The sequence below is a fragment of the Taudactylus pleione genome, unplaced genomic scaffold (genome assembly GCF_031769625.1).
Source record: "Taudactylus pleione unplaced genomic scaffold, aTauple2 ptg000188l, whole genome shotgun sequence".
Taxonomy (NCBI): Eukaryota; Metazoa; Chordata; class Amphibia; order Anura; family Myobatrachidae; genus Taudactylus; species Taudactylus pleione.
Genome location: NW_028284590.1, coordinates 4,313,229 through 4,332,511, shown reverse-complemented (window position 1 = coordinate 4,332,511; position 19,283 = coordinate 4,313,229). Strand labels below are relative to the sequence as shown.

Genomic DNA, 19,283 nt, shown 5'->3' with positions numbered 1-19,283 from the left:
CGGATACATGCACACAAGAGCCCCGACGTCCAGACAGGGGCGGAGAGTTCCGAAAGGATCTCTTTTCGTGACCTGGGACGCGGAAGCACTCACCATCTGAAGATGGTGAATGCTCTCGCAATCAAGCCCAGAAAATATTGTATTTTCTGAGCTTGATGTATTCTGTGCCCATACTAGTGTATGGGGACAGCGGGCCATTCCGCCAGAGGAAGGTAAGTAGGAGATATCTGTGATACTAGTGTATGGGGACAGCGGGCCATTCCGCCAGAGGAAGGTAAGCAGGAGATATCTGTGATACTAGTGTATTGGGACAGCGGACCATTCTGCCAGAGGAAGGTAAGCAGGAGATATCTGTGATACTAGTGTATTGGGACAGCGGGCCATTCTGCCAGAGGAAGGTAAGCAGGAGATATCTGTGATACTAGTGTATTGGGACAGCGGGCCATTCTGCCAGAGGAAGGTAAGCAGGAGATATATGTGATACTAGTGTATTGGGACAGCGGGCCATTCCGGGAGAGGAAGGTAAGCAGGAGATATCTGTGATACTAATGTATGGGGACAGCGGGCCATTCTGCCAGAGGAAGGTAAGCAGGAGATATCTGTGATACTAGTGTATGGGGACAGCGGGCCATTCTGCCAGAGGAAGGTAAGCAGGAGATATCTGTGATACTAGTGTATGGAGACAGCAGGCCATTCTGCAAGAGGAAGGTATGCAGGAGATATCTGCGATACTAGTGTTTGGGGACAGCAGGCCATTCTGCCAGAGAAAGGTAAGCAGGAGATATCTGTGATACTAGTGTATGGGGACAGCGGGCCATTCTGCCAGAGAAAGGTAAGCAGGAGATATCTGTGATACTAGTGTATGGGGACAGCAGGCCATTCTGCAAGAGGAAGGTAAGCAGGAGATGTCTGTGATACTAGTGTATGGGGACAGCGGGCCATTCCGCCAGAGAAAGGTAAGCAGGAGATATCTGTGATATCTCCTGCTTTACCTTCTTGATGAGAGTGGCCCAGACACTACAATTGCAGGTAAAAATTTTAATATCTACAAAAACAGGTGAAAATGAAGTGATGATAAATAGACCCCATAGTAACTGATACAACAAGAAGCTTGATCTGTGAATTCTGCTTACTTTTTATACTGCTGTATTGAGAAATAACTTACCTAAAAATCCTGCTGGTTAGTTATGTGCTGTATTAGACGGCCACTTATGTACCAGTGCTAAAAAAAATAATTTTTACTAGCGTGCAAATGGAACCTACTGGGTTCAGTGACCCCATACCCACTTCAGCTTGAGCCTGCAGTCGGAAGTTGCTGCAGCAGGGCAGAGTCTTATGGAGGATGATTGCTTTATTTGTGAGTAAGCATGAGGACATCAACACAGGGGCTAATTAGCATGCAATGCTAAACACAGATTCTCGATTATCGGGAATCTGTGTGTGCGCAGGACCCGTTTTGCTCATGTGCAGAACGGGTCCTGCGTGATCACACGCAGCCCCTGCTATGCCTCTGACTGATTAACAGGTAGAGGCATATAAGGGGCGGTCCGGGGGCGGACATGGCTAGCGTTCCCGGAAACAGGGGCGTGTTGGGCTCGTTTTCCAGGAGGGGCAAGGTCAGGGGCTGCGTCCACGGATGCAGTTTCCTGGCCTTGCAAACCAGCCAGCCTACGTAAGCTGAGGCTTACTCAGCTGGCCGGCGTCGGCCACCATTGCAATGTTATCCCAGCCTGCGACCTCGGTGCAGCAGGGGGTGTCAGACACCTGCTACATTTGCATATTTGCAAGGACGGAATTGCAAAGCTGCTTGTGTACAGTTTTGCATTTCCGTCCTGTGCTGAATCACCCCCAGAGTGTTATCAATTGCCCCCTTCCCTACGCCATATGGAAGCTGAAAGTACTGATTACACCCTCACAATATCACTCACGTTTCACATGCTGCAATACTGGCATCTTCTTAAAGTCAGTGGGTAACCGGTCTTGCAATGCACTTACAGCATATCCTTTTTTTTTGACACCCCTGGCCAATAACAGTGAATCAAAATGACTTGGTGGTGATTGGCAGTGCTGGTTACACATTGCACCAGCTCTATCTATAAGGCTGCAAACACCTGGGTGTATAGATACTGTACATTTATCTATGTCTCCCCTTGTCCAATGTAGAAGGGGAAGGGCAGACGTACCGCATTCCAGCAGAGAAATAACATTGCATGTAGACACACATTCAGTACATGAGAGATAATATATTGCACACAGCAGATGTGAGTCTGTCATATTAACTATATATATGTAGATGTAGGGCTGTCAGCTTCCCAACCTTTTTTTTTTGGGGGGGGGGGGGGGGAGGAACACAGGTCTTCCTATGGGGAGATGTATCTGAGCTACTGCAGAGTGGAGAAGCTGCCCATAGCATCAGCTTCGTTCTAACTGGCTTTTATAGAACACCGTCTATAAATGGAGAGGTAAAAGCTGTTTGGTTGCTATGGACAACTTCTCCACTCTTTAGTAGCTTTGATCTCGCCCATGTCTCTTATGTTTCCAACTTATTGATAACACTGGCATGCAATGCATACCCCATTCTTACCAGACATTTGCGGGATATTGGGGTGTTTTGAGGGGATACCCGCGGATATTAATGGTTCCCCCACATGTATGAAAGAATTAATGCAGCAGATATCTCCTTTTCCAACAGCAGCCACAGCCTTCGTAGGTTTCTATGGGGCCTGCAAAGCGGTCAGATTTGCCATCTCCAGATGATGTTGCCCTATAGTAGCCTACGGGCTGCAAAATTTACCAGGAGAGGGTTCCCCTCCCCGGCAAAGGCAGCCGGACCCGCGCAGTCAGCAGCAGAACAGCACTAGCTCCGGAAGTAGCATCATTTCTGGGGTCCTGTCCCTGCATGTGTATGTAAGTACATTCAGGGGAATTTGAATTTTTTATCGACGCGAATAGCGGCTATAAGGAATTCTAATTATAGTGTCTGAGCCTAACCTGAAAATTAGTAAATAACTAAATATGCCCCTAAATGAATCTTAGGGAAAACAGTGTAGTAATGAGTACCTAGGCTCAGGAAATGGCATAACATAGATTCAGCAGTTGTGTAGGGTACCGCTCAGGGCCCAGTATATACTGATCCATTCCTGCATTTGCGTGAGCTTTGGTTTGTCGGCCGTTCTGGCTGCGAGATTTAAAGGGGGCAATAATATTAATTGCAAAATCAGGAGTGTTTTGAATTTAAAATTATTGCCCTTAAATCCAGCGTCCAGACCCACCAACAAACAGCTGCTGTGATGAGCTACCACTTAGTAAGTACACCCCTCAGTGTATCTGGACTTTATATTAAAGTTTTTTTAGGTAGTTATGTAGCTCTGTATATGAAGGTTGGTGATTTGCTCACTTACTGACACTTACTGCCATGCATTATACCACAGAAATGAGTAACTGTAATGTGATTCAAGTAAGACAGTATCACATGATGAACTAATCCAAAAACATTCAAAATAAATATATCTAATTCTGTGTCTTCCATAAAGCAACATGTGTTTCCTCCAGAAGAAAACTAAACATCTAAATGACAAGTAAATAGCAACTGGTAACATTTAACATGACATGACGTTTCCCATGGGAGATTCATTATCTCAATGCGCTCCAGATTTTCTGTGTGCAGGATATAAAAGGACCTCAGGACTTGGGATACAGGCAGTAACGGGCAGGGAGAAACTGCACTGGAAACCCAAGAGAGACAGAGGAGGGTGGAGCAAGAGGGAAGAAAAAAATAAAAGATCAAAAAGGTATTAGTATAGACGTAATAATCTATGGCAGGCCTGGCCACCCTATGTTTCTACAGCTATTGTAAAACTACAACTCCCAGCATGCTTTACCAGCTGATTGGTGGGAGGTATGCTGGGACTTGTAGTTTCACAGCAGCTGGAGAGCTACTGGTTGGCCAGGCCCGGTCCATGGTCCTGATTCAGAGATGTACGCAATGCCGATTTATCCGCAGACCGAGCGATTGTGTGTAAGCCGCACTATGCACGCGCAGCAATTGTTTTGCGATTACACCCGCACAGATGATCCATTCGCAAAGTGAGTACCAGGAAGTCACCATTTGGGGGAGTGACTGAGGGGTGGTTAGAAAAACGCAGGCGTGTCTGACCGTATCAATGCCGTTACATGTACATGCATAAGTTATCCATTTCGGTCTCCTTCGCAGCATGAGAGCTCTCTGCATGTCAGACAGGTCAGACTTGCCAAAATAAGCAACAAACAGTATAATGAAAAGGGGCGCAAATCATATAAATGTTGTATATCATTAAAATATAACTTTTATTTATTACATATAAAAAATTGATGATTCTAAAAAGAATGGTGAAATATTTATTTTTAATTGTAATAAAATCTGTTTTGAGGACAGTGGGCCCGATTCAGACCCAGACGCTAAGCCGCGGACGCATGCTATGGGCGATTGGCGCCCGTCTGGGCATGCGTATGCATGGCAGTGAGCAAACCAATCATTGTGATCGGGAATCGTGCGCTCTTAACACAAAGACTGAGTGCTACTTTGAGTGTCAGATAGTGGCGTTTGTGGGTGGTAACAGGGGAAGGTGCTTGTGAACGGGGGAGTGGTGCTGTGAACGCAGACGTGTCTGGGCGTCATAACGGAGTTCTATGGGTGTGCATAATTAGCATGGAGGCGTCATTGTACACGTCACTTGGATGTATTTCAGCCTGCAGTGATCGCAGTGCTTGCTGTGGGGTAGGGTCTACCTCAAGCGCTGCGTGCAGCTCCGATGGCTCTCGATGGTTCCGATTAATCATACACTTCCTGGAGATGACGTGTGTTAAGAAAGAAAAGTGGGCGTCATTACACCGGCGTGCGCTCACTCTGCCGTCGCTCTCTAAGACATAGAGGGTGACCTTACAGCAGACAGCGCGATCACGGAATTTGCACACCCGGCCCTTTTGGCAGCGAGAGAGCGCAGCTCAGCGTCCGGGTCTGAATCGACCCCAGTGTGTTCTATAGAAAAGGGATTTAATGGTTTGGTATGCCTATAAGTATCACATTTTTCCTATTTGATTCTATCTGAATCTTTCATATTATACTTGGCAACTATTTTAACCACTGTTCACCAATTAAACGATGTTGCAATATCCTGTATTAGCCTTGTATTTTGTTTAGTTGAACTATCCAAACTCTTAACCTGCTGATATAATATGCACTTTATTTCCTATACTGAGAACAATAAAGATATATTCTTCAAAATATATCTTATTAGTGTCTTATTGTCATATTATTATATCTTAGTAAGGAGACAAAATAAACATGTGTCCCTGGATGATTCTGATTGTGTATCCAATTATTTCACTAAATGACACATGTAAAATAGTATCAGTAATCGTCTGTCTCTCGCTGATTCTTAAGCTGGCCGTACACGCTACAATTATCGTGGCAATCCGCCAGATATCCGCGGGTCGCCCCGATAATTGTAGCGTGTGTTCGGCCGACCGAGGGTTAAATATTGCTCGGTCGGGCATGCCGGATTGTCCAGCATGCCTGTCCGATGCGATATTTAGGGGGTACCCTGTTGGCCGCATCATGCTGTGTATGCCCAGCTGCGGCCGACAGACCGACATTTCCTGTGTTCCTTCCCATGGAAATGTCTCCTCCGCCGGGGGCGGACCGCAGATGTTGGGGTAAATACACTGTGAGATATCTCACAGTGTATGCCGCGGACATCTGCGGCTGGCAGGCTGCCAGATAAAATGTCTGTCGGTCTGACAGACATTTTATCTGGACGTGTATGCCCAGCTTTAGATAAGCGGTTATTGATTCAGAGCAGCAATTTGGATTGAAGTATTAAATAATTATTGTTTAATTGTTGTTATAAAATCTGTTTTGCAACCGCAGTGTGTAGTCATTCAGTAGTGGTTCAGAAATTCGATTCTTAATCATTAATCATAGATAAATCTGGATGTGTGTATACAATCCAGGTCTATATCAATAGCTGTTTTATCATAACATATCATACACTGACGTTATCAGGCGTCTTAAGAGAGGAGGGGGCCTGTGTGCACTTCCCGTGCGGGGCCCCCACCTCTCTCCCCGGTGGCCGGCAGCCGACTGGCACGGCTGGCCAGCCACCAGAGCCTTAGTAGACTCCGGGCACTAGAGTGTGGCCGGAGACTACTGTGGATGCGCAGAACACCGGAAAAATGGCCACAGGGGCCATTTTTCAGTGTTCTGAGCAGTGCTGACACCCGACGCGGGACCACGGAAAGGTAAGTTTAAAATAATATGAGTGCAGTGTGTGCGGTGCGGGGCCCCCTGGACAGCACCCATTATAGATACGCCACTAGTTATCAAAGTTGTGAGTGTTACCAACAGAATTGCAGCATAAGCAGAGGATATCATTAAGTTCCCTCCATCTAGTCTATGATCAGATAGTATGACTGATATAGTTATTAATTAGAGTAATGTCTGTAGCTGAAACAAAGTGCACATAAGTAATCCATTGCAGTCTGCTTCGCAGCATGAGAGCTCTCTGCGTGTCAGACAGGTCAGACGTGCCGCTAGGGCTGCATGGCTGGTCGATGTGTGTCGATGTTACCAATTTTTATGCTGGTACGCGATGTAGGACGTAGATGAGAAGGCAGCAGTGGGTGCCCTATGCCTGGGTAAGCTTTGGAACTATTAGCATATATTTTCGCAGCTGCGCTCCGTGCGGAATTGCAGCTGCGATCACATTAGAATCCGTCTCTGAATCAGGCCTTACGGCTAATAAAAGCACGAGGAGGAGCGGTAGACATAAAATTACAATAAGCAAATGGTAAGCTAAGCAGTTGTAGCTTGGTTATATGAAAGATTTTATTTTAGTAGTATAATAATTAATAGGCTACGTGTTACACATTAGTCCTCACATGCCCAGTCAATGGTTTTACACATTAGTCCTCACATGCCCAGTCAATGGTGTTACACATTAGTCCTGTACTGTCAATTACAGTGTTACACATGGGTTGGGTATGAGATCCTGGTCAGAATACCGATAGCGGCATCCCGACAGTAAGAATCCCGACACCCATTAGGAAAGAAGATAAAACTAACCCTCACTCCTAACCCTCCCTCCCCGTTGCCTAAACCTAACCTCCCCCCTAGTACCTAAACCTAACCTCCCCCTCCCTGCAGCCTAATCCTAACACTCCCTCCCCGGTGCCTAAACCTAACCTCTCCCCCTAGAGCCTAAATCTAACCTCCTCCTCCCCACACCCTAAACCTAAACCTCCCCCCTAGTGCCTAACCCTAAACCGCCCCCTAATGCGGTCTGGATTCTGGTGCCAGAATCCCAATGCTGTCGGGATTTCGGTGCCGTGTATTTCGACCGTCGGCATCCCGTATGCCGGGATGCTGACTACATCACGTTACACATTAGTCCTCACATGCACAGTCAATGACAGTGTTACACATTAGTCCTCACATGTACTGTCAATGACAGTGTTACACATTAGTCCTCACATGTACTGTCAATGACAGTGTTACACATTAGTCCTGTACTGTCAATGACAGTGTTACACATTAGTCCTCACATGTACTGTCAATGACAGTGTTACACATTAGTCCTGTACTGTCAGTGACAGTGTTACACATTATTCCTGTCCTGTCAATGACAGTGTTACACATTATTCCTGTACTGTCAATGACAGTGTTACACATTAGTCCTCACATGTACTGTCAATGACAGTGTTACACATTAGTCCTCACATGTACTGTCAATGACAGTGTTACACATTAGTCCTCACATGTACTGTCAATTACAGTGTTACACATTAGTCCTCACATGTACTGTCAATGACAGTGTTACACATTAGTCCTGTACTGTCAATGACAGTGTTACACATTAGTCCTCACATGTACTGTCAATGACAGTGTTACACATTAGTCCTCACATCTACTGTCAATGACAGTGTTACACATTAGTCCTGTACTGTCAATGACAGTGTTACACATTAGTCCTCACATGTACTGTCAATGACAGTGTTATACATTAGTCCTGTACTGTCAATAACAGTGTTACACATTATTCCTGTACTGTCAGTGACAGTGTTACACATTATTCCTGTACTGTCAATGACAGTGTTACACATTATTCCTGTACTGTCAATGACAGTGTTACACATTAGTCCTCACATGTACTGTCAGTGACAGTGTTACACATTAGTCCTGTACTGTCAATGACAGTGTTACACATTAGTCCTCACTTGTACTGTCAATGACAGTGTTATACATTAGTCCTGTACTGTCAATAACAGTGTTACACATTATTCCTGTACTGTCAGTGACAGTGTTACACATTATTCCTGTACTGTCAGTGACAGTGTTACACATTAGTCCTGTACTGTCAATGACAGTGTTACACATTAGTCCTGTACTGTCAATAACAGTGTTACACATTATTCCTGTACTGTCAGTGACAGTGTTACACATTATGAAATAAAATCGTGAGTGGTGCTCACAGGCGCCTAGCACAATGATCTGCTGCAATTATATTGTCAAAAAATGGTATCACCCTTTAATACCTAAATATGTATATTCAATAATAATTGTGACAATGCAAGTGCGCACGGTGCTAAATGTATGGACAAAATTGTTATAATACTTCCCAATTTTATATGTTGGGGTCCAATATATGATGATCCGTTGTTGATGGTGTTCATGTTTATATGGAAGACATAAACATAGCAAACATAGTGTGACATTGTACCAACAGATTTATTTATAACTCAAAATTAAAATAAGTGTGTTCCTCACAACACACCTACCATGTGCATCAAAAACATATCTATAAATATGACATGCAATATGTCTCTGGGATGTATATGCTTATACTTTCATATATAAGGGCTGATGCCCGTTGTCTCCAGTGTAAATAATGGGGAATTACCAGAAGTCCTTTGTATATGGGCCTGTAGTAATCAAGGTGGAGGTCTCCGGATCTCCTCCCTCTTGGATCCTATCAGGGAGCCTTCCATATATATTTCCTCCTTAGTAAGTAGTCCTGTCACATGTGACAACGCGTTTCAGGAGCTTTACTCCCTTCACATAGACAAGACACATAGCCTTGAGGAAGGGAGTAAAGCTCCTGAAACACATTGGCACATGTGACAGGACTACTTACTAAGGAGGAAATATATATGGAAGGCTCCCTGATAGGATCCAAGAGGGAGGAGATCCGGAGACCTCCACCTTGATTACTACAGGCCCATATACAAAGGATTTCCGGTAATTCCCCATTATTTACACTGGAGACAAGGGGCATCAGCCCTTATATATGAAAGTATAAGCATATACATCCCAGAGACATATTGCATGTCCTATTTATAGACATGTTTTTGATGCACATGGTAGGTGTGTTGTGAGGAACACACTTATTTTAATTTTGAGTTATAAATAAATCTGTTGGTACAATGTCACACTATGTTTGATATGTTTATGTCTTCCATATAAACGTGAACACCATCAACAATGGATCATCATATATTGGACCCCAACATATAAAATTGGGAAGTATTATAACAATTTTGTCCATACCTTTAGCACCGTGCGCACTTGCATTGTCACAATTATTATTGATTATACAGTGTTACTCATTAGTCCTGTACTGTCAGTGACCGTGTTACACATTAGTCCTGTACTGTCAATGACAGTGTTACACATTAATCCTGCACTGTCAATGACAGTGTTACTCATTAGTCCTGTACTGTCAATGACAGTGTTACACATTAGTCCTGTACTGTCAGTGACAGTGTTACACATTAGTCCTGTACTGTCAATGACAGTGTTACACATTAGTCCTGTACTGTCAATGACAGTGTTACATATTAGTCCTGTACTGTCAATGACAGTGTTACACATTAGTCCTGTACGGTCAATGAAAGTGTTACACATTAGTCCTGTACGGTCAATGACAGTGTTACACATTAGTCCTGTACTGTCAATGACAGTGTTACACATTAGTCCTGTACTGTCAATGACAGTGTTACACATTAGTCCTGTACTGTCAGTGACAGTGTTACACATTAGTCCTGTACTGTCAATGACAGTGTTACACATAAGTCCTGTACTGTCAGTGACAGTGTTACACTTTAGTCCTGTACTGTCAATGACAGTGTTACACATTAGTCCTGTACTGTCAGTAACCGTGTTAGACATTAGTCCTGTACTGTCAGTGACAGTGTTACACATTAGTCCTGTACTGTCAGTAACCGTGTTAGACATTAGTCCTGTACTGTCAGTGACAGTGTTACACATTAGTCCTGTACTGTCAAAGACAGTGTTACACATTAGTCCTCATATGCACTGTCATTGTTCAGTTCTTATGAAACTCCAGGATTTTAAAAGCACTTATGCATAAAATAAATGAATCCATGTATTTGCTTTGTGTAAGGGTGAAAGCAGTGATGATAGTTGGCAAGCAATGATTACTTTGATCTTCAATCTCATGTTTCCTGGTAACCGGCCACCAGGGTATAGAGAAAAAGAGGGCCCCTTCCATACAGAAGGAGTATTTGCTATTTGTACAGATAAGGACTTGGCAGAGAAGATAGGCACACATGATGCTGACCCCACATTCAGGGTAATGTAATCATGTGCCAACTTATCATCAGAAAATACAGAGCACAGGAACAGAGTCAGCTGGTTCTGTAGAAGACGTCTATGCCAATTTTAATTCTTGTGAATAGCCACAAAGGCAGGACAATAATAATTACAGAGAACCATCCGTTACCATTTCCCTATATTTATCCATATACTGTACCTACCTGGAGGGGTCTTATCTCAGGTCTCAGAACCTGACACTGTCATAGATGCCATATGGTGCATACACACGGTCAGATTTTGTGTCAGATCTAAACGATAACGATTTAAAAAATCGTTCAATCGTTCATATCTGAAATAAAATCTGACATGTCAGCCTGCAACGATGAAAGATGAGCGTTCCCGATTGTCAGATAACGATATCTGACATCTGATGTGTTTGCAGTCAGATCTGGACGTTTTCATTCATTTTAACACTGTCTGAAATCGTTCAATCATTCAAATCATTTGTAAAATCGTTCAAATCGTTGGTGAAAATCATTAAATCGTTCATCTGACAGATCTGACCGTGTGTATGCACCGTTAGACTTAAATGTCAAACGCTATTTGCTCATTAATGCTGCTCACAATTATTTTCTGCTACACTTGCCAACTTTTTACTTGGGCCACCAGGAGATGCCAAAAGGCAAGCTCAGGTGGGGGGAGACATGATGCCATGAATCGCATCACCCCAGCTGTATAATGCCGCAGTTCACTGCAATTGTCTCTGGAAGTGGGTGCATATCTCCCAACTTTCATGCACAGGCTGTTTAGTAGGGATGGACATCGAATTTAACACCATCAATGTTTTCCTTGTGATGGTAATGTTTTTACCAATCGAGACACTGAGCCGCCATCGAATGGTGTTGAAGCGATGGTCATTAGATGTTAAAATATCGCTGAATTCACATGTAACATCGAGAACAGGCGCGGGTTGCTATTGCAGAAACACCCACGGGTGGTACTAGAAAGGTATATTTCCCCTTCAGTAGCCGTAACTGGAAGTGACATGGGTTGAGGGCGGAAGTGCAGTTTCCTGCCCACACGGGGTCTGATTCAGAGCCGCTCGCTCGCACTGTGCGCTCGCAAGCGGCCCGATGTTCTGCGTATGCACACGCTTCATTTTGCACGTGCGCGAACTACACACTGCGTTTGCAACCCTCTCGCTCGCTCAGCAAAGGCAGCCGAGGGTAATGAGTGACAGGAGAGGCCATTTGTGGGTGGTAACAGGGGCAGGACACTAATAACAGGGGGTTGGAGATGCGAACGCAGGCGTGCCAGAGTGTTTCAACGCTGTTTTCAGAGGCTTGCATAATTAACAGGCAGCGTCATAGTACACGTCACATGCCATTTTTTTACCCTGATTTCCTCGCAATGCTTGCTGTAGGGTAAAGCTCCCGCAAGCACCGCGTTCGCATACGATGGTGCTCGATGTACCAATGTTTTAATACAATTCCAGGAGATGACGTGTGCTGGTGGGCGGCTCTGCTTTTGCGATTGGGCGTACGCTCACACAAAGTGACCGCTCGCTAAGACATGGTGTGCGTGTTTTTGCCTTGGCGAGCGATCGCTTCCCGTGGCGTCACTTTGAAAAATTTGCATTTGCATCTAGCGAGCGTACACAGATAGCGACCAGGTCTGAATCAGGCCCACGGTCCACAAAAACAAAAAGTTGGCCCCTCGCGGGCTCGCCACGCTTCGGGCTCGGTGGCTCGCTACGCTCGCCACAAGGTTATATTCCCCCTCTATGCTCACTTGGATGGTAGGGAATGACGTTGGACACTGGCTGATGACGTCAGGGTACAGAAATTGAAGGGGATCTATCCACTTCCATGGTCCCCCACCACACATGTTTGACCCCCCCCCGCGCAACTCGCAAACACACACAAACCGCTGGACACTGTGGCCCACGGTTAAATACAGTTAAACAGATGTATTAATAAAGTTACATTTTATATTTGTTACGACCTATTTGTGTACCACAATATCTCTTTTGCCTTTTTCCCTAACTTCGAGTCCTGCCAGACCACAGTGAATTTTTTGTTTATGGTGCAAGCAGGTTGGAAGGTGCAAGTACCTGCTCCCCCAGCCAGCATGATGGTAAGGAGTAGTGGCAAAGGCACAGGAAGTTGCCGAACAGGGCTTTATGGCGCAAGCACCTACCCAGGGCAGGCTGTGGCGGAAATATTTGCAAAATCTTTTTAAAAATACTAATGAAATAAGCTCCTGGAAATCATATCTGTCAAACTGTAAACCCTGAGCTGTGATGTCATCAGTTTAGTGTTCATTAAGTATATTACAGGCCAGGGAGAACTTACACTCTACTGTAATGTTTTACTAATAGTAGAAATCTCCTTGGATTTCTGTGACCTGTATAAAAGGACTTTCCACTACAGCCTTGGCCTTTCCGCTTCTAAAATTCTCACCAAACTCCTCTTAAATCCACAGTAGGCAATGCATTATCACATATATAACGCTAGTTGGGTATGGAATCCCGGCGGTCAGAATACAGGCAGTGGCATCCCGACAGCCAGAATCCCGATGCCCAAAGGTAAGTAGCCTAACCCTCCTCTCCCACAGCCTAACCCTCCCCTCCTCGCGGCCTAACTCTAAACCCCACCCCCCCCCGTAGCCTAACCCCATCCTCACCCTGCAGCCTAACCTTAACCCTCCCCCTAGTGCAGCACAGCCAATGCAATATGTTGGTGAACGCCGACGTTCACTGACATATCGTGGGTACACACTGGCCGACGGGCAGCAGATATATTGGCTGATTAATTGATCGGCCAATGTATCTGTCAGTGTGTACTCAGCATAAATAGTTTGTCCCAATCCAATGTTTATGTTCAGATGTGGTTAGACAATATTTTGTCGTTGTATTTATAAATACATATTAGGCCCAGTCCAAAAGCCAGCTTCCCGAATTATGATCTATAAGATGTGTAACACAATACTGCCATAATGCTACCCTCTGTTATCAGCCCTTTAGATTGCACCTATTGCCTCCACATTATGCAGGCGGTGATTTATTTATTTTTTTCGGTGGAATCAAGATTCATCAGATTGCAGCCAATCAGTTGTCAGAAACCAGTGACATCACTGCGAGGTGCAAGTCTCTACTGGATTTAGGTAACTGGTCGATTTAAAACATGGAAGGCTCTATCGGGCGACAAAAATGTGATGCAGGTAAAGTAAATTATAGCATAACCCTAAATGTAAGTTTATTGTAATATGGTGGTTGAAATGCAAAGCATTGAAATCAATGAGATGTGTAGATTGGCACCTTTGTCGTGGGGGAGGTGTATCAAACTTTCTAAAGAGCACAAGTGGAGAAGTTCCCTATTGCAACCAATCAGCTTCTACCTATCATTTTATAGAATGTGCTTGATAAATGACAGGTAGAAGCTTATTAGTTGCTACAGGCAACTTCCTCCCTTGTATTCTATAGAAGGTTTGATATATCTCCCCCTGTGTCTGAACTACAACTTCCACAAAGCTCTACAACTTTCAAGTCAGTTACGTTTTGGGAGTATCATTTCAGAAGAGGACGTAACTACCATAAGTACAGGAGAAGCTGCTGGGAAGGGTCCCAGGACTGAGGTGGGTCATGCATATATGTGGGTCACCCACCACTGGGGGGTACATGGCAGCGCTCTCTAACATTGCTATTGGGCATACAAATGTCTACTTACACCCCCTGCTGGAGAGGTGCATCTGTATTTCTGTAAAGTCATATAGATGTGTCCACATCCACTTGTCCTCAAATCGCTCCAAAAAATACCGTTTGGCGTGACACAGACTTTGAGACTTAGCCGCCCCATGCAACTTTTTTTTTTCTTTTTTAAATGCATCTTAATCTACTACTTTATACCAATTATTTTGCAAACAAAAATACTAATCCAAAATACTTAAGGCCTGATTCATTACGGATCGTTATTGCGATCGCAGCTGCGATTATGCACACAGATCTGCTGTGAAAACATGCTAATGAATGCAATCGCAATACCATCGCAAAGCCAGCATAGAGACGCCCACTACCGCAATCTCACATCCGTAATAACTTGCAGTCCTGCGTATACATGGGGAACATCGAGTATCATCGGACCCCCACACACAATTACAACAGGTCTGACCTTACTCAGAAATTGCTAACCTCGTCGCACGCAGTGAGGACTCAAGCTGCGTATGCCGTCGCACTGGCTAATTTATGCACGCCCAAGTAACGGCATTCAAACGGACAGGCACTTCTGCGTTTCTCCGGAATCAGTATGATTTACCACCGGCCATGGCCGGCGGTTCAAATTCCCACAGCGGCTGCCCGACACAGGAGGAAATCCCGATTGTCCAGAGAGGTAAGTATAACTAATCTAATTCCCCCCCTAACCCTCCTTTAGTGTGCCTAACCCTAATCCCCCCTCTAAGTGCCTAACCCTAATCCCCCCTTCCCTGCTGCCTAAACCTAAGTCCCTGGGGGGGGGTGCCTAACCCCAAATCCCACCTGGTGGTTCCTAACCCTAACCCCCCTCCCCTAGCCTAACCCTAGCCTCCAGGGGGGGTGCCTAACCCTAAGTCCCCCCCGGGAGCCCTAAACTTAACCCTCCCCCCTGCGGCTGTCTGCGCTCGGCATCACTTCGATCGGGATGCCGGGCGCCGGTCTCCTGGCGTAGGTAACATGACAGGCATCTGGATTTCGACGCCTGTCATTTAACCCTTGCTGGGATTAAGCAGTCGGGAAGCCGGCGGCCGGCATTGCGTCCGCCGGCTTCCTGACTGCTTCCCGATTCTCCGACCAATCCCAAACGCTGCCCTGACGTCACTCACTCTGTGATGGCTTTGTATCTCAGTGAGTGATCGCAGAGCAATCGCAATGCTAACTCACGCATGCGCAGTACGCAACAATCGCCCAGCTACATACGCTATCGCAATAGCGATCCATGCTGAATCAGGCCCTTGGTACACTATTCCCGAATTAACATGCAGAAAAGTAAGCAATCTGGGTAAGAAGGCAGAAAACAAAGGTCCTATACGAGTGACCCACGCCATGCATCGTTATGTCATATGATTAGTTTATACCAATTCCTTTGCAACAAAAAAATTCTAATCCTATGTACTTAGCACACTGATGGGAAGGTGCACCTAAAAGTGTAATATATAAATATTCAGGAACAGACTTAGCAGCTGTGCTATCCACAGACCTTCACATCACTGCCAATCCCTGTAATTAGAACTGCATACTTCATTTAAGAAGTTTCCTATAATCAGCTTTTTACATCAAACCACATAAGCGGTCTTGTGACTAAACTCATTTCCTACCATTGCAATTTAAAAGAAAGCGACCTTTTAGGCAAACATGCTCTGTCGAAAACCGACTACTGACAACTCACTTACCTGACCGCTCCGAAGAATTAGAGACTTCAACGGTCTCCGAACCTGTGAAAAAATGAATATATACACAAGAAGCCCCAGAATCCTCCTCAGGGAGAGAGTCACATGACACGGGCAGAGGTGCTCCCTGCAGAAAGTCCCAGCAGGAATCCTGTAAGGCCCTACAAAACCCCAGGCATGGGACTGGTGGCGACACTAGAGAGGATGTATTACACCTTGGCACCAGTAGCAAACAGAAAAACCACTCCAGGTAGCGGTGACAATGAGAATTAAGAAGCCCCTCCCAATCATGCAAAGCAGACTCAATTTCCAGCATACTGGTATGATTCAAATAATTTGGCAGCATAAAAGTTTCAATTCCCAATTTGCGGCAGAAAGGCAGATTGGTAGGGACGGGCAAGCAATGAGCGTTTGATGGAGTCAATCTGGGCAAGTGAAAAGCAGTCTTTGTGCGACTATTTCTAAAAGCTGTAGAGGTAGAAGCTTTAGTGCTGGTTAGTAAATCAGGATCAGATGTACTGGCATTATGAGGTCCCACTGAGTGTATCCCAAGTGTATTAGGAGCAGGAGTAATATCAGCAGTGGCAGCTATCCCAGAATGTTTAGGAAGGCCAATTCTCTCGTCAGACTGATTTGACTCAGAAATATCATTATGCATATTATTTGTCATAGGTAACACTGCCTCTGAGGAATTTATCACATAATGGGATAGGCCACTGGCAATAGAGCCTGTTACTGGCATCGGAATCGCCCTACGCATGCTGCCTGTGTGACCCGCCGCCGCCTGCGTGGTCTGCGGGTCCAGTGGGGTGGGATGAAAGTGTGATCCATCTAATTCCGAGCTGCCACCCTTGGGAAGTGACTCTACATTATTGACTCCCTCCTGGCCGCTTCCTGAGAGTGATTTGATGGGTGGCGGTGTAGCGCCAGCCTCCGCTGCCGTGTCGGCTGGAAAAGAGGAAATACCTGGTTGAGGCGATGTAAGATTCCTTGAGGACACCTGAGTGAAGTTTAATGTCTGGTTGCTGGACCTGGAAAACTGAGTATGTTTGTGTGTGCCTGTGATATCGTTCTCTTCCTGCCCTGTGCCAACGTGACTTAAATTGACGCTCTCGTTTATCTGACCGCCGTGCACGGTCGTATTGGTCGCGGACCCCAACCCGCGCTGAGCAGGGGGATGATTCGGAGAGGCCTGCGAGTTATCCTCCTCATTCTCTTCCCACACATTCATGATATTTCGAATATTTTCCGCAACATTAAGGATCTCTGCTCCCACGCCGGCCACATTGTCCTTATCCGTAACCTTTTCAGGTGTCGAGTCGCTGGGAAGAGAAGTGAATTCATATTTAGATGTGGGTGTCGGAGTCAGGGCAGAGTCGACAGTCCCCTCGTCCTCGTGAATCTGAAAAATACGAAATATTTGATTTTCCTTCGGCTGTCTGACAGTGGCAGGTGATGGCAGGACCTTCTGCGGACTCTTCGATGAGACTGGTGAAGTCACAGTACTGGGTTGCTGATGGTGTGTGGTTCCAGTGCTGCCATTTGTTGTTGCAGCTGCTGGGACAGAGGTTTGATTAGATGGAGGAGACAGAGGCTTAGAAGCTGTGGATGGAGATGTTGTAGCTGCAGGCTCTGATGTTGTAGAATTTGCAGGTGTCAGGTCCTTTACAGGCAGTAATGTTGAGGAGCTGTAGTCTGTAGCTGTCACTGCTTCAGTAAGGTTCCTGTCTCCAGGTAGTGATGTGACAGGTGCAAGTTCTGCTGCAGCAGTAGTCAAGACAGGAGGCGGTGTGCTTGGAGGGGCAGCAGAGGTTGTCTGTTTTGCACCCCAACCAAACCAGTTTAAAATCTGTGCCTGAGATAGTGCAGGTGAGGCCACCATCAGGACAGCAAGCACAGGCCAGACCTGTGCCAGTGCCATGGCGTAGAGGATCTGCAAAACTTTCACAGACGTGCCTGTTCACATTGGTTTGTCCTCTACAGCTCGCAAAATACACATTACCCTTTAAATGAGATGAACTGCTGGAGGTGTGGCTACACAAATACCAATCCAACCCTCCTTATACACTGGTTACACACTGAGCGTGGAAAAGCTGAAACAACCTCGCAGTACTGCACAAATGACCTAACCCTTGACAGTGAATATAAAACAAATGACAAAAGGCATACTGTTGCTGTGCTAAGGTCACTGAGATAGCCTGCAAGTGGAAGGAAAATCCATGTTCCCAGCATGAATTCAAGAGCTATGTGATTATTATAGCCCTGCAATGGAATGACTGCATTCATTAAGAGTTCAGGAAACACAGAGTTGCATATGGTCGTACTTTACATTACACACGGTCACATAACAGTGCTATCAAACATACAAGTTTATCCTTAACAATCAAAGTAAATCCAAAATGTATATATATATATATATATATATATCAGTATATATATAATATATATATGTATATTTGAATTAAAGCAACACAGTACTAACTGATGGAAAGAGTTAGTATCTAGTACAAAGGTCTTTCCTGCTCTGCTGCTTGCAGCATCCCATGCTGAGCACTGAGGCTATATTCAGAGGGGGGGAGTTTGGAATGCATGTAGATCTTTAATTGCTCAATTAGTAATTAGTTACGGTTTGGGAGGGGGGCTAATTTTACAACTCAGTCTCAGAAAATAATTTCAGAACTATGCAAAATATACTGATTGCAAAGAGAATATAAAAAAATATATAATAAAATACAAAAGTGTTCCTACAGTAATTTATTCAATAATACATTTCACTTGCACTCTTCCAGAAGCATTTCAAACAACACAGTTGCAGTAGAACATTTGGCTTCCGACTCCTGTCATTCAAGTATCTCTGAACATTAAAGCGAGAGACCTGGAATTCCCACAACATTAGATAAGAGCCAATCAGGGTTTAGACAAACTTTTCCTTTCTTTGTGGTTCTTTGTCAGACTCGATGTTACCTACGTTTCCTTTGTGTATTGTGATGAAAGTTTGGGAAGACTTGCCCAAACAAGATTGGAACAGATGCCAGGAATTCCCAGTGTTTGCTCTTGTTTTTTTTTATGGTTTGACTAAAAGCCAATGAAATGAAAATGATATCTGGAATAAGCTGGCACCTGAGGATAAGGGGCAGAAGTATCAAGGTCATTTTAGTAAAAATCTTGCGATAATGGTACTTTTTGCGTGGTTTTCATGCTAATTTATTTTATATGTATTAAACTGACGCATTTGATATTTGCCACGAACCTGTTCAAATTGTAACATATC

At 44.9% G+C, this 19,283-nt stretch overlaps 1 protein-coding gene across 1 annotated transcript in view; it reads right to left on the bottom strand.

Moving 5' to 3' along the window:
* The window catches only part of COL18A1 (collagen type XVIII alpha 1 chain), a 142,020-nt gene extending 124,048 nt beyond the window's left edge, over window positions 1-17,972 (bottom strand). The window contains exon 1 of the mRNA XM_088476370.1: window positions 16,979-17,972. Within this exon, the coding sequence (XP_088332496.1) occupies window positions 16,979-17,933 (955 nt within the window). The 5' untranslated portion in view covers window positions 17,934-17,972. The remainder of the gene's footprint in view (window positions 1-16,978) is intronic.
* Window positions 17,973-19,283: the final 1,311 nt, after the last annotated feature.